Consider the following 14,834-nt stretch of genomic DNA (forward strand, 5'->3'; position numbering starts at 1 on the left):
GTCTCCCCGGAGCCTTCTCTTCTCCAGGCTGAACAACCCCAGCTCCCTCAGCCTCTCACAGCAGAGGTGCTCCAGCCTCTGATCATATTTGTGACCTCCTCTGGACCCACTGCAACAGGTCCATGACCTTCATCTTTTGGGGCCCCAGAGCTGGATGCAGCACTGCAGGGGGGTCTCACCAGAGTGGAGCAGAGGGGGAGAATCCCCTCCCTTGACCTGCTGGCCACACTGTCTTTGATGCAGCCCAGGATACCCAGTTGGCTTTCTGGGCTGCAAGTGCACTTTGCCAGGACATGTTGAACTTCTCGTCCACCAACACCCTGAAGTCCATCTCCTCAGGGCTGCTCTCAATCCATTCTCTGACCAGCTGTATTTGTGCTTGGGGTTGCCCCGACCCATGTGCAGGACCTTGTGCTTGGCCTTGTGGAACTTCATGAGGTTCACATGGGCTCACCTGTCAAGGTCCCTCTGGATGGCATCCCTTCCCTCCAGTGTGTTGACTGCACCACACAGCTTGGTGTTGTCGGCAAACTTGGTGAGGGTGCACTCGATCCCACTGTCCACGTCGCCAACAAAGATGTTAAACAGTTCTGGTCCCAGTATGGACCCCTGAGGAATGCCACTCACCACTGGTCTCCACTTGGACATCAAGCCATTGACCACAACTCTGAGTGCAACCATCCAGCCAATTCCTTATCCACCAAGTGGTCCGTCCATCTTATACTGCAGGATTTTTCTAGTCTCTACAGAAAGTACGGCCCTACTTTATAAGAGGGATAGCCTTCCTAAGAGCTAACCTGCTGAACAAAAAAAATTGTCCTTTATACGCCCTTGCAATCAAATCAAGACAAAATATTACCTTCTCTTAAAGACAGGGTCCAGAACTAGCTGGCAAAATGTCCTTGGCAACTTCTTTCCATCTGGGCTAGTGGCAGATTTGCTGAATTTTCCAGTTGCTGGATCAAAATATCTAAAGATTATGTTTATTTTTACTCATCCAGTTTGAACTTGAGGAGTACCCACTTTTCCTGCAAATTTCCACTCAGTTATTTTTAAAAGAAAACTTTGTAAAGTTTCACATTTAAGCAGAGATTAAAATAGCAGGAGTGGCTAATCCTTATTTGAATGTAGCAATAACTGTTAGATGTTTGGGGAGGCAAAGGATGGCTTCTTGTCTGCTTATGTTTTTGAGGTTTTTTACTACTCTTAAAAACACTGACTTTGACGTGCATTTTTAGGCTTTTACAGAGAACTAGGGACTGTAAGCAAACCTGTTGCCAAGAATTCTCTTAATACACCCTGTTATCTATAACTGTCTTTTGAAACCTTGCTAAAATAATTTAAATACCATACAAGATAAATCTTGGAGTACCCTATGAGCTAAATGAGTTAAGGTAGGTCAATTTACCATAAGGCATCAGAAGAGAAGCAAATGTATTGAGCTTTCACACACGTATAAAACATTTGGTTAACGGCAAGTTGTGTACACATCTAATAGGAAATGAACGCTGTCATTTATGAGATACAATTTAAGATACATTAAATTAACAGAAATACTCATTGGTATCAAAAGACTGGATTTGGTCCATAATCTTGTGTTGTGTACTAATTTTACCCACACAGTTCAATAAAAACATTTATGTTCTGAAGCTCTGAGAGTGAATCCCTGCTCTTACGGAGCAGGTTATCAGAACTCACCACAGAAGGCATGTACAGCATATCTGCACTACAAGCAATTTGCCTTTCTCTGATACATACATATTTTCGTTGTAAGGGTTATAAACTCATGTCTCTAGCTTTTTAAGCTGCCTATGGAAGCTTAGTTTTACAGAAGCACAAACTCCACACACACTTGCTGCGGGCATTTCGGGCGAGCGGGAGTCAGATTCAAATACTCACAGAGTTCAAGATCTGATCCGTTTATTGTACAAACCAGGTAGACTTTTATAAGGCATTCTATAAGCGTGCAATAATGTGGTTGGCTATTTTACAAGCGTATAATAATATGATTGGTTAACAATTGTTTACTGGGAAGATTTCTGTTTTCTGCTTGTTCTGGCATGTAGGCTCCTTTCTGCGGTTTCCCAGCTCCTCTTATCACGTCCCGTTGGCCTTGGTTTTGAGCAAACATCTGCAATTTGCTCCTTTTTCTTCATCCCACTGTTCTGGCCGTAACCTCGTCTTATTTCTTCAGTATTTTTCCACTTGCTTCAGAGTTCAGTATAATCATTCAATACAGCAAGAGCCCCAACACCTCCCCCTTTCTTTTTAAATACAGCATTAATACTGCGTTCCACACAGCTCTGAAAACATTGTAAAAGGCAAGGCACTAAAAGTAACAAAAGAATAACAAACAACAATATAGACAGACCTTGTTTCAATAAAACCCGCAACCACCCTCAATTCTTGTTGAGGTAAATAAATTGATACATTTAAACGGTAAATCAACTGTTGCAAAAAATACGTATTTTTAACAAGTGTAGTATTCCACCAGGTACAGTTATCACTAAAGCCAAAATTCGTGTCATTATACTTCTTATCTAACCAACCCCAATATGATTGATTTATAGCCGTATAGTTTACTCCCAAAGGCTCAAAAGCTAGTTCAAAGCAGAAACGCATTTCTTGTAGGTGACATCTGAAGCACTTTTTTTTTCCTTTTTTTTTTTTCCTTTTTTTTTTCTTTTTTTTTTCTTTTTTTTTTCTTTTTTTTTCTTTTTTCTTTCTTTTTTTTTCTTTTTTTTTCTTTTTCTTTTTTTTTCCCTTTTTTTTCTTTCTTTTTTTTTCTTTCTCTTTTTTTTTTCTTTTTTCTTTCTTTTTTTTTTCTTTTTTCTTTCTTTTTTTTTCTTTTTTTTTCTTTTTCTTTTTTTTTCCCTTTTTTTTCTTTCTTTTTTTTTCTTTCTCTTTTTTTTTTCTTTTTTCTTTCTTTTTTTTTTTCTTTTTTCTTTCTTTTTTTTTCTTTTTTTTTCTTTTTCTTTTTTTTTCCCTTTTTTTTCTTTCTTTTTTTTTCTTTCTCTTTTTTTTTTCTTTTTTCTTTCTTTTTTTTTTCTTTTTTCTTTCTTTTTTTTTCTTTTTTTTCTTTTTCTTTTTTTTTCCCTTTTTTTTCTTTCTTTTTTTTTTCTTTCTCTTTTTTTTTCTTTTTTCTTTCTTTTTTTTTTCTTTTTTCTTTCTTTTTTTTTCTTTTTTTTTTCTTTTTCTTTTTTTTTCCCTTTTTTTTCTTTCTTTTTTTTTTCTTTCTCTTTTTTTTTCTTTTTTCTTTTTTTTTTCTTTTTTCTTTCTTTTTTTTTCTTTTTTTTTCTTTTTCTTTTTTTTTTCCCTTTTTTTCTTTCTTTTTTTTTCTTTCTCTTTTTTTTTCTTTTTTCTTTCTTTTTTTTTCTTTTTTCTTTCTTTTTTTTTTCTTTTTTTTCTTTTTCTTTTTTTTTCCCTTTTTTTTCTTTCTTTTTTTTTTCTTTCTCTTTTTTTTTTCTTTTTTTTTTCTTTTTTTTTCTTTTTTTTTTCTTTTTCTTTTTCTTTTTTTTTTTTTTCTTTTTTCTTTTTTTTTTTTTTTTTTTTTTTTTTGGGGGGGGGGGTGTGGTTGTAATCAAGTCCGTATTTTTCCTTGAGAAGCTTAAGCTGTTCCTCTTGTTTCAGGAGAGTTTCCAACTCTGATTTGTCGAATAGGTCCGTATTTCCCAAAAATATCATACATTTCCTCCGCTGTGATTTTATACGGCAGGTTCCGAATATAAAGGATCCGATTGACCTCTGGGGGCAGCCAGATGTTAGCTCGCTTGGCCGCTTGCATTGCCATGGCGCCGATCGGAGGGGGGGGGGGGTGGAGGGGGGGGGTGCCGCCTTGGAGAGAAACCGCGGCCGGGACGGGGCCTGCCGGGCCGCACGCCGCCGCTCGCCGCTTGTTCCTTTTCAGGACACCAGGGTGGTAATTGCGCGACCATACCCCGTACAGCTCGATACGTGCGAGCCAAAGTCTTTACCCCCTTAGTCCCAACTTGCACAGATTCCCATAAGTCCTCTCCTACTTTCTTCCATGTTTCATTATTATATACATCTTGCGTAGAAGCAAGGTAACCACGGCGGCGACTCCAACATAGCAGATCAACTACCGCCTGCCGTGAGACTGGCGTTTCAGTTTTTTCTGCCAGTTTCATCAAACTGTCTACGATTGCTTTTTCCACCACTGATGCAGTGATTCCCATCCTGCTTAAATTTCCTGACTCACCGGTCAGCCGTGCACGTTCCGCCTTTCTTCGGGCGCCCAGCTCTCTCTCCGCTGGCAGCAGGATCCTTGCCGGCTCCGCAGCTCGTAACACGATCCTTAATGAATCCTCCTGACTTTTTAACCGATCCTGTCCACCCTCATCGGATCACGTCGGGGGTCACCAGATGCTGCGGGCATTTCGGGCGAGCGGGAGTCAGATTCAAATACTCACAGAGTTCAAGATCTGATCCGTTTATTGTACAAACCAGGTAGACTTTTATAAGGCATTCTATAAGCGTGCAATAATGTGGTTGGCTATTTTACAAGCGTATAATAATATGATTGGTTAACAATTGTTTACTGGGAAGATTTCTGTTTCTGCTTGTTCTGGCATGTAGGCTCCTTTCTGCGGTTTCCCAGCTCCTCTTATCACGTCCCGTTGGCCTTGGTTTTGAGCAAACATCTGCAATTTGCTCCTTTTTCTTCATCCCACTGTTCTGGCCGTAACCTCGTCTTATTTCTTCAGTATTTTTCCACTTGCTTCAGAGTTCAGTATAATCATTCAATACAGCAAGAGCCCCAACACACACTGGTATGCATCACTGATATTCTTAGAGTGTCACTGTGGTTTCTAAGCATGTATCTACATTCATTCATAGAATCATAGAATCGTTTAGGTTGCAAAAGACCTTTAAGATCATTGAGTCCAACCGTTAACCCAGCACTGCCAAGCCCACCACTAAACTACGGCCCTGAGCACCACATCTACACATCTTTTAAATCCCTCCAGGGATGGTGACTCCCCCACTTCCCCAGGCAGCCTGTTCCAGTGCTTGACCACCCTTTCGGTGAAGCCATTTTTCCTGATGCCAAATTTAAACCACCTCGGCACAACTTGAGGCTGTTTCCTCTTGTCCTGTTGCTTGTTCCTTGGGAGAAGAGACCAACCCCCACCTTGCCACAACCTCCTTTCAGGGAATTGTAGGGAGCGATAAAGGAAACTCACTGTAGCCAATTTTGGGTAAAGTAATAAATTAATTGCTAGTGTTCACGACATACTGTGCTGTTAGTTATCCGGCAGACAGGAAGGGGAAGCAACACTAAAATTCAGAGGAAGCCAAAATGGGAGATGAGTTACAAACTGAGGCTAACAATTTAGGAGATGGTTGTGGAGACTGTGCTACTTATCACCCCAGAGTTTTTCCATTATATCTTTCACTTTCTTTGAACACTCAGCTGGAGGCAGTTGTGCTTTTTCACCTTTGGCGACAAATTTGGTTACACACATCTCTGCAAACTGCTTCAGAGTAAATGCCCAGCCATGCAGACCGGAGCCAAACCCAACAGTACTGATAACTGGGTCAGTCTTTAAAAGGGGGGAAAAAAGTGAATGCATTTCACAAAACACTGATTTGAAATGTACAAAGAGCTTTCAATGACAGAAAGGATCAGTAAACATGCCAACTACTTTCTGAAACATAGAACAAGGAAATATTTCCCCTAAAATGGGTCTATTGAATATTACTTTGAAGCAAGAACCTTACTTTTTCCCACACAGCGTAAATAGTTATTACAAAGGCTAAAATAAAAAACTTCAGGAATATATTTGTGAAGTGCTAAGTAGGATTTGGAGGATTATGACTTTGTAAAGAATACTAATTGAATTGTTAGTGAATTTTCTCTGTAAGTTAAAATATAGGTGGCACATTCCTGGCACACACATAAAACTGGTCTGTCTTAGGAATGGCTGAGGTTCATGGAATACAAGAATCAGAATACAATCCTAGCCAACAGTCTTTTGTTCTAGTAACCAGATTAAGCTGCAGTCAATTTTAGACATAAAACAAGCTAGTACAGGACGATCACATTTAAACAAAGGGAACCGGGTCTGAAAAAATTTTAGACATAAAACAAGCTAGTACAGGACGATCACATTTAAACAAAGGGAACCGGGTCTGAAAACTCTGGTGAGAAGGTCTGTCTTGTAGCTATTTGGTGGAAAAAATAATATCTGAAGCAGCCTGATTCTGACAATTCCTTACTCTAATACAGGGGTCCTCAAACTACGGCCCACGGGCTGGATACGGCCCCCCAGGGTCCTCAATCCGGTCCCCGGTATTTACAGACACACACCACACACCCACACACCCCACACACCCCCACACCCCCCGCCGGGGGTTGGGGTGCGAAACCAAGCAGCCGCAGATGACTGCCTGCCACTTCATCCGCGCGCCGGCCCCCTGGTTAAAAAGTTTGAGGACCCCTGCTTTAATAGCTGGACAACCAGAGAAGACTTGCAGTTGGCTTTGGTTTTTTATTTTGCAATCCTCAGCTGCAATATAGGAAATACTATTAATCTGTCTAGTTTCAAACCATCTTTCCAGAGATACCCAGCATATTATGATATAAATACTGGTAGAATAAGAAAGACCTCCATCTTCAGATCAGAAAAGAGCAAATTAAATGTCTTATCAGTCAGGAATAGCAGAAAGGCCATGTTTCTTGTCACGTAAGTGACATAAGCAGCAAAGTCAGGCACAGAAAGCTAATCTTCTGGTTTCTGGTCCTTTGCCTTAATTTTCAAACCATAGCTTCTCTTCAGCAGTTTGCCCCAGGGAAACATCTGACATCTGATGTATGAATGACACTGAGCAACTGCCTTGAGGTTACACATTTTGTTAGTGAGAAAGTATCACTAGAGGATGATCTGCTTTGTGAATTCTCTCCTCTTTCCTAGTTGCTTTTGCTTCCCAGTTGGTTGGTCTGAAATAATATCCCCAAAAGTATGAAACAGTGGGGGTGGAAGGGGGCTGAAGAACAACTCCTTCAGGCTGGCTAGAGATCTGAACTGCCAATGTATGCAACTCTTTCATATCAAGGCTGGTATTCTCCAAAATATGATTTCAACCACATCAAAGTTTTAAAGTTTTCTTTACCATAATACTACCCACTGGTCCAGTTTCACCCTCCCCGTAGGTGGAAATGGTGACATTGACATTTTCCACAATACGTTGAAAAGTCTGGTAAAGTTCCTCAGCCTCCAGCTGGAATTCCAGCCAAGCACGATCCATTTTGTTCATCATCAGTACTGGTTTGATGTATTAGTCTGTAAGCAATCCAATAAAAACAAAGATTACTACTAAAAATCTTTCTGAAACTATCTTTCTCCATAGTGAGAAGCAGGTAGGAACGATTGCTAGATATCACTTAAAAGCTATATTCCAATATTGCCCAGATTGCACTCGGAAGACTGTGAAATTCTGTTCTGATGCACAGCTTGATTCACATGTCAACTTAAAAAAAAGATCTGACAAGACATAAGGCTTTGAGGAAACCATTTTTCTGTCTTAAGATTAAAAAGGAAAAGAAAGAAAAAGATACAAATTCTTACGTAGACTTGCTGGTGATACATCTTTCTTGCTCATCTTTCCGTGTGTCTGTGAATCGTGTTTCTCCAGCTCTGGCTGAAGCAATGATGCCTGCTTTACAGACCAAGGAGTCTGTCAAGGTTGATTTGCCTTGATCAACATGAGCAATCACAGACATATTCCTAATACTGGACTTCTTGTCCGTGATCACTTGGATCTGGTCTACTGTGAAATTCACCTGGATGGGGGAGTGAAAAAAAATAAAAATAAACAGCTATTGTTTCCTTTTAAAGTACACAAATGTCTATGTGAAATTTTAAACTTTTACTGTTTGTTATTTAATTCACAATCTAAAGAAGAAATGAAGTTGTTCATACTTTTAAGCTTAGTATTACAAACAGTTGTTCACATTTTTGGGATGTTTTTGTAAGGACAAGAGTGGAGGCATAACTTAAAATACAGCTCAGATTTCTTATCCAAAAAATGTCAACTACCACAAAAACAAAGAATCCACCTGCAGAGACAGAACAGCTCATCCCTGCCAAATGCTACAGGAGTGTTGGTGCACACAACTGCACCAAACACACAAAACACATCAGAGCTCCTGCACAAAACCTTCTCTCTTCGCACCACTGCCCTTTGCTTTGCCAAGTCTTCCTCCCACAGCTGCTCTCCATCTCCCAGGGTTTTTCAGGTGAGCCACTCTTTCAAGAAGAGGCTGGGTTTTCTCCTTTTGTAGCCAATACGCCAGCTCTAGAAACTGGTGGTCCTGCTCAGTCAAAAACATCTTTAAAGACTTTCATTAGCCAAACACAAAATTTTTAGAGCCCCTCTTGCAAATGATATCGCAGAAAGAAACTTTTCTTATTTCCATAATTCTTCTATCTCTTGCTAAGAACAATTCCTCTCCTTCAATTTGCAGGAAAAAAATCTTGACCCTCAGAAGCCCTGGTAATTATCTGTTAAACACATGACAACTTAGCAAAGGAAGATGAGATCTTACTAATCTCGGCCTGTCTCATTCTGTAATGAGAGTCACCTGTAGGTCACAGGAGTGCAGTTAATGTGGTTATTCTTGCAAATCCCTTTAATGCATGAAGTGCTTCATAGGGACATGGAAATGACAGAATAGGGAGGAAAAAACGATGGGGAACATTAAACAAAGACAAAAGTCACATACCACATCAGTAGTTTATACTAGTTGCTCAAGTGAAGAAAAATATACTGTAAGAAACACTTAAATAGGCTCCTCACCTGTGACTGAGTTGTAAATGACACAGAAATAATGAAACATGCCTTTCTGTTGCTACACCAACCAAGGTTTCTAATACAGTCTGGGACTTAATGAGTGCATCTAAACACAGGGAACCTGTCTTCTTGCCAGGATAAGATATTAATTACAAATAAACCAACCCAGCCCAGCTCAAAAATTATACGTAGGAGACAATTTTTTTACATGAACAGATACACTTCTGATATATATGTTATTACTGCATTTTCTCATGCTAACTTTGGATCTTCAGTTCAACTTTTTCATTATACATTTTCTCAAGAAAATAGTTTTTATTAAAAAAGGAATACTTCTAATTAAAATAGCCAAGTTCTTTTTAGAGATGAGAAATATCCAAACTAAGCAGCAGCCTGGCCTCTTCCCCCTAAAATGTAGTATTTCCCCACTCTCCCCTACATTTATCGTTTCTTTCCTACCTCAAAGTCTGCAATAGAGAAAACAACCAACCAACCCTTCCCCCCCCCGATTTAGTACAAACAAGAAAATTTTCAGAGTATACTTATGGCTTTGTCAGTGATCCACCTCAAAATGAAGACACTGAGATTGTTCTGTTAGGTTATTCTTTTCTAGAATGTTCCAGGGTGTCCTGGCATCCAAAGTCTCACTCCCAACAAAATTTACACACTACTTCTAAGATCTTGAAATATTTCTTTCTGCTCTTTCTTTTCCACTTAAACAGCACCACTACTTTTCTTTTATAATTTTCTCTGGTTTTAAAACATTGTGCTGTGCTAAAAAAAAAATAAATCAGTACTCTTAGTGAGAATTAAGTCTATTGCTAGAACTGTTATTTATTATATATATATATAAAATATATAATACAGTTATTTAATAATGTAAATATATACTTAAATGTTGAGACATGTACCTACGTGCTCTTTGTATTTGCTAATTATACACTTTCTTAATGGAACAAGTGAAATTTACTTCTGATAAATATTTAACTAGCCCAGATATAATTTTTGAACTGAAACCTGTATTTATCCCATTGTTTCCAAGTTTCCAGTACATTTATATACACAGGTTACATTGTAGTTTTCTTTTGGGGCAAAGAGCAGAGGTGACCATAACGGTTTATTTCTTCCTCATATTTTAAGCATACCGGCCTCCTACACATGTTCACTTATGTTAATTCTAAATGTAAAGTTCATGCATTGAACTGGATATTCTCCTATGGACTGTTGGAACCATTCATATAATCTGAGAAAGGATCATACTGGAGTTGTAAAAACCTTGATTTGTGTCTAAAAATGGAACCTTGCTCTCCAGCTGGAATAATTATGTTCCACTGTTAACAAAAGTAGAATGAAAACAGATACACTGACCATTACACAAGACATGGATGTAAAAATGTTAGTTTTATGGGTTTATTTCCTTGGTGTTTCAAAAAGTTGTTAATATATTGCTATTACTTTGTGGTGGAGCTGGAGCAACTTGGGTTTGAGGTGGAAAAGAATTATTGAGTCATGGTGAAGGAAAGGAGAGAGAAGCAGCACCGTGAGAGAAGAGCAGGGTCAAGCAGGGTGGGAGGTGGGGGGTAAGACAAAGGAAAATCCACACCCGAGTTTAAGGGAATAGGTGAACTGTGGGACCCACAGCTCTCCAGTACTATAGCTCAAAAGAAGTCATCACCGTCAAGGAGGTAAAGCAGCAGGCCTCCACAAGTGACCTCAAAGCTTCTGCTGATCAGTCTCATGGCAAGCCAATGTCAACAACATGAACATATTATTATTTCAAACTTTCCACCCTTTTGCTGAGCTACAAGACTGCATCCCTTCCCAGAAACTGAAGGACCTGTGTCTTACATATTACTGCATCAGCACTTTTTGCCAGGCTTACAACAATATAATACATATGGACATGAAGCTTTCAGCCTGCAGGAAATTAATACTGAGAGCTAAATTCAGTTAAGTGGCATTCCTCACTATTGTTTGGTTCATCCGTTGGCCTAAACGAGTATTTTTAAGAGCTTAACACTGCTAGCTCATTTTTAATTCACGTTGTTATATCATAGCAGCTGTTCTTGTTAATATAACTGGGTAAACCATTCTTAAGTTTCTGCTAATGAGCTTGTTAATAAACTATAGTATATTAGAAAAGATCAAGGTCTCAATTCAAGCATTAATATTAATGTCTTACCAGACCTTCTGGCAGGAACTTCAGGATTATGTATTAATAAATGCTATCCACTTCAAGCATTCTATTTACCACTTCATTTACACAAATGCCAAAAAGGAATTTACCATATGTGCTGTTCTATAAGAGAGAGAGGCACTAGAATAGCTTTTTTTTTGTCATAAATACAACTGAAAACACAAAACCAGATTAAAAATTAATGACAATTTTAATTTTAAATGTTTTTCATTGAAGAACTGTTACAGAGTTTCTGTTTTGCTGCTGACAGACAGCAACCAGATCAGTTATCTTGCCATGAAATGCTTGCTGCAGAAGGATTAAGTTCTTCTATGTGCAACTGCAAGCAAAAAATGAAGGAGATTAAAGCAGTATTTGCAGAAGGGAGAAACATCACTGCTTTATTACAAACAGAACATCACTTTTGCCAAAAGCCTCAAGTTTCATTGCCACTACAGACAGAAAATGACCTTGCTCCTTTTAACTACCGCATTACATCATTTGGGTAGCCTATACTGCAGCATGGCTTATCCCTGGCTATCAGTAATGCCTCCACAGTAGACTTGCCTACCCCTTCTGCAGGGCACCTCTTTCTCTAAAAGATATTCCAATTCTTATTGTAATGAGCCATTACACAGCTTCAGTTCAGAAATATTTATTCTAAAATGAAAGAAAAATGAAAACACTTATTGAAGCTGACATAGGTAACTAGAACGTCCATTTCAGTAAACAATACTACTTACACAATGAAAGATTATAAGAATTTTTAAAAAAGCCACAAAAGGAAGGAGTTCCAATAGCATTAATTATCAAGAAACACGAAGATGTACAAGCATCTGTTTAACACAGAAACAGGCTGGTAAATTCTGATTCACTAGAACAGAGACTTAAAACAGGTGAAACACATTACCAGAACTGCAATGAATTAAAACTACAGGACAGGCTTGCTAAGGGAAAAAATAAACTAAAAACAAAACAACCCATCCTGTAAGTGTTTCTAAGAGATGATTTTCCTGAGAAAATGCTGATCTGATTCAGGTCAGACCATTCTTCCTTAAGATTAGTGCAGTGCAGCCATGTAATACATATTTTCACACATTAATAGCCTCTTCCTGGTCCTATTGGAAGAAATGCTTTTATCTCTTACCCTTACAAACACTAATGTTTGGGATTTAAACCCAAATCTTACACTGGAATTCACTCAACACGTAGGTGGGCAAAACATATAGAAACATTTAAATCAGGGGTCCTCAAACTACGGCTCCTCCTCCTCCTCCTCCTCCTCCTCCTCCTCCTCCTCCTCATCATCATCATCATCATCATCATCATCATCATCATCATCATCAAACATCTGAAATCTCCAGTCAGATCCAGACTAACTGATGAACACTTGCATCACTTGCTACAACTGGCAGTGACAAATATGGAACCTAACATTGACCATCTCATTAGCCAAAAGCAGGCCCATAGTTCACACTGAAATATTATTTGGTTTTGTTGATTACAATTGTTCTTCATTTTAAATATTGCATTCTTTTTCCTGTTTTTTGTGCACTACTACAAATAAAATATGTGCAGTGTGCATAGGAATTCGTTCATTTTTTTCCAAACTATAGTCCGGCCCCCGACAGTGTCTGAGGGACAGTGAACCAGCCCCCTGTTTAAAAAGTTTGAGGACCCCTACTATAAAGGGAGTAGTCCCATCTCTAAATGCACCCAATGTTTCATCACAGATCTCTACTCTGGCCAGTAGATGGAGATAGACAATAAGAACTAGTAAATGTGGAGTGGCTGGAAGACAACAGACATATTATGAGCAATGCAGACCAAGTAACTTTGTTGTAATAGCAGGCCGAGCAGGCCGAAGCTGTAACAAGCGGCAGCTGTTGTGAAGGACATATGCAAGGCCAAGAGAGACAAAGAAACTGTGTACTGGCAGAGAGATAAGAGAGTTGGACTATTAAAGAACTGTACGTGGGAAAGAGATAAAGGAGTTGGACTGAAAAATAAGAAAATAGAATGTCAAAACAGAATGTAGGCGAGGAGCATGGATACCACGCTGGGACCAATCATAGAGTGCAGGAGAGTGAATAGACAAGCAGCTTTAGCCTATTAGCAATCTAGAAGCAATGTGTGTGCTTTGTGCTAGTGTATACATTGCTGTGTATCCCTTAATAAAGTGGCACTAACTTGATCACATTGGTCGTATAACTTGTGTCCGAGCCTTCTACGTCAAAGGGTAAATGCAATCTGTGTGCATTTTATATATTCTCTTGTACCATAATTAACTCATAATTTTTATTATGAGAAGTATGTCATTTTTCCAAGGTGTAGGCAGCTGTATACTGTGCAGTGCAGAACTGTACCAAAAATGTGGCAAACTCCAAAGCAGGGCAAATGTCCAAAATGTCTAACTGTAACATTTAAAAGAAATCCAAAATGAAAGCACATGGGTTTATGTTGCTTGAGAAAAGAAACACATTCCCCCAGCAAGAAAGGAAAGCAGTAACTAGCCCCGTGGTCCCAATCCTGTCAGCAAGGTGGCATTAAGGTATGAACAAATTTAAAATTAAAATCACCCAGTCAATCCTGGCTACAAAGTTTAACTAGCATTTTTTAAAAACATATGACATTTAGGGTGGGATCCAGTTTCTTCCACTCTGGATGTTTCTGAGACATTTGCCTGGGGCTTGCAAGCACAGCACAAGACTTCCAGGGGAAGGATGGCTCTACTGTTATAATTTTAGCTCATCAGCTTCCCACTTTCTATCACCAAGGTGCAGGTCTAAGTGTTTAACACATTTCTGTAAATTGTTACTAATTCCATATACTGAATAACTTCAGTTCAGAATTAAATGTATGATTCATAGTGTCAGTTTAAAGTAATATTGGGGGGGGAAATCTCTGTAACAGAATTAAGTGAAAGGTAGATTTGGAAAAGAAGTAGAGATGAAAATACAAAAAACAGAAATCACCTCTCAGTAATTATACTGGGATTGACAGTCACGACATCTGTCTTTACCCCAACATCCGTGAAGTATTTCTCAGATATAGGAGGCAAATTGCATCTTTACAGAAAGAAATTAGTAAGAAAGTTAAAAAAATTCTTGAATCTTTTCAGGACTAGAAAGTAGAATTGATTTAAGCATTTCTTCCAAGCAACAAATCTAGAAGCAGACTGAGAATTTAAAATTGTATCAAAACATGTTGATGTCCAAACTGTGCCTTAAAGTAACAAGTTCATTGGGGCTGTATGAAGCCCTCCCTTCTTCCCCGAGTCTGTGAAAGATGACAACTTTTTGCAGACGTAGCCAACGCTTACTCATTTTGCTTCCTTATTAGCAGTTCAGCTACTAAATTTGACAGTTTAGAACACCATATAGAGGGACTCTGGGGTTCTCTTTGCCGGCTGTAATGAACCCAGAGCCCAGGAAATGGTGACTTGTGGTTGTCGGGACGGAGGGAAGACACAGTCATCAATATGAGTGATCAGCAGACTTCGTTTATTGTCCCTTACAGTCACCTTTTATGCCTTGTTATAATTAGTTCATACGTATTACAAAAGTTAAGCTCATTATTGGTTAGTTGCCTAAATACCAAGCCCGCCCCTAGTTTCTCTTCTGTAGTTATCTGTTCCCACCTGCAACATTCTTTTCCCACCGAAATCTTCCTGTTATTGTGTAACAAGGACAGCCAAAGACAGTGTATTTTGCTTTACTTCAGATAAGCTGAGAGCGATGTGCATTTTTGTCCAGCCAGCTGGACTATGTCTATGAGACCTTTTTTCAGCTAGCCAGTTATCCACAGTCCCTGTTGCTGCAGAGAGCAGATGGCTGAGGTGTTG

General features: G+C 38.9%; 2 protein-coding genes across 2 annotated transcripts in view; one reads left to right on the forward strand and one right to left on the reverse strand.

The window, feature by feature from the left end:
- LOC129734868 (uncharacterized) overlaps positions 1-14,834 on the forward strand; it is an 806,097-nt gene that overhangs the window by 309,323 nt on the left and 481,940 nt on the right. The gene's annotated exons all lie outside the window — the stretch shown is intronic.
- On the reverse strand, positions 856-9,974 carry LOC129734954 (elongation factor 2-like). Its single transcript, XM_055700367.1, has 5 exons — positions 9,960-9,974; positions 7,590-7,804; positions 7,135-7,300; positions 5,383-5,564; positions 856-970 (listed from the first exon to the last, which is right to left on the reverse strand). Exons 1-5 carry the CDS (start codon positions 9,972-9,974, stop codon positions 856-858), a joined length of 693 nt encoding a protein of 230 aa, XP_055556342.1.

This window comes from Falco cherrug, assembly GCF_023634085.1.
Source record: "Falco cherrug isolate bFalChe1 chromosome W unlocalized genomic scaffold, bFalChe1.pri SUPER_W_unloc_1, whole genome shotgun sequence".
Lineage (NCBI taxonomy): Eukaryota > Metazoa > Chordata > Aves > Falconiformes > Falconidae > Falco > Falco cherrug.

Bases quoted from the DNA above. Each gene is read 5' to 3' on its own strand.
- LOC129734954 (XM_055700367.1), bottom strand. The intron at 7,301-7,589 runs GTAAGAATTTGT...GCTTACAGACTA, and splicing joins TGTATCACCAGCAAGTCTAC to ATACATCAAACCAGTACTGA. The intron at 5,565-7,134 runs GTAAAGAAAACT...CCCCTTTTAAAG, and splicing joins GACCAGTGGGTAGTATTATG to ACTGACCCAGTTATCAGTAC.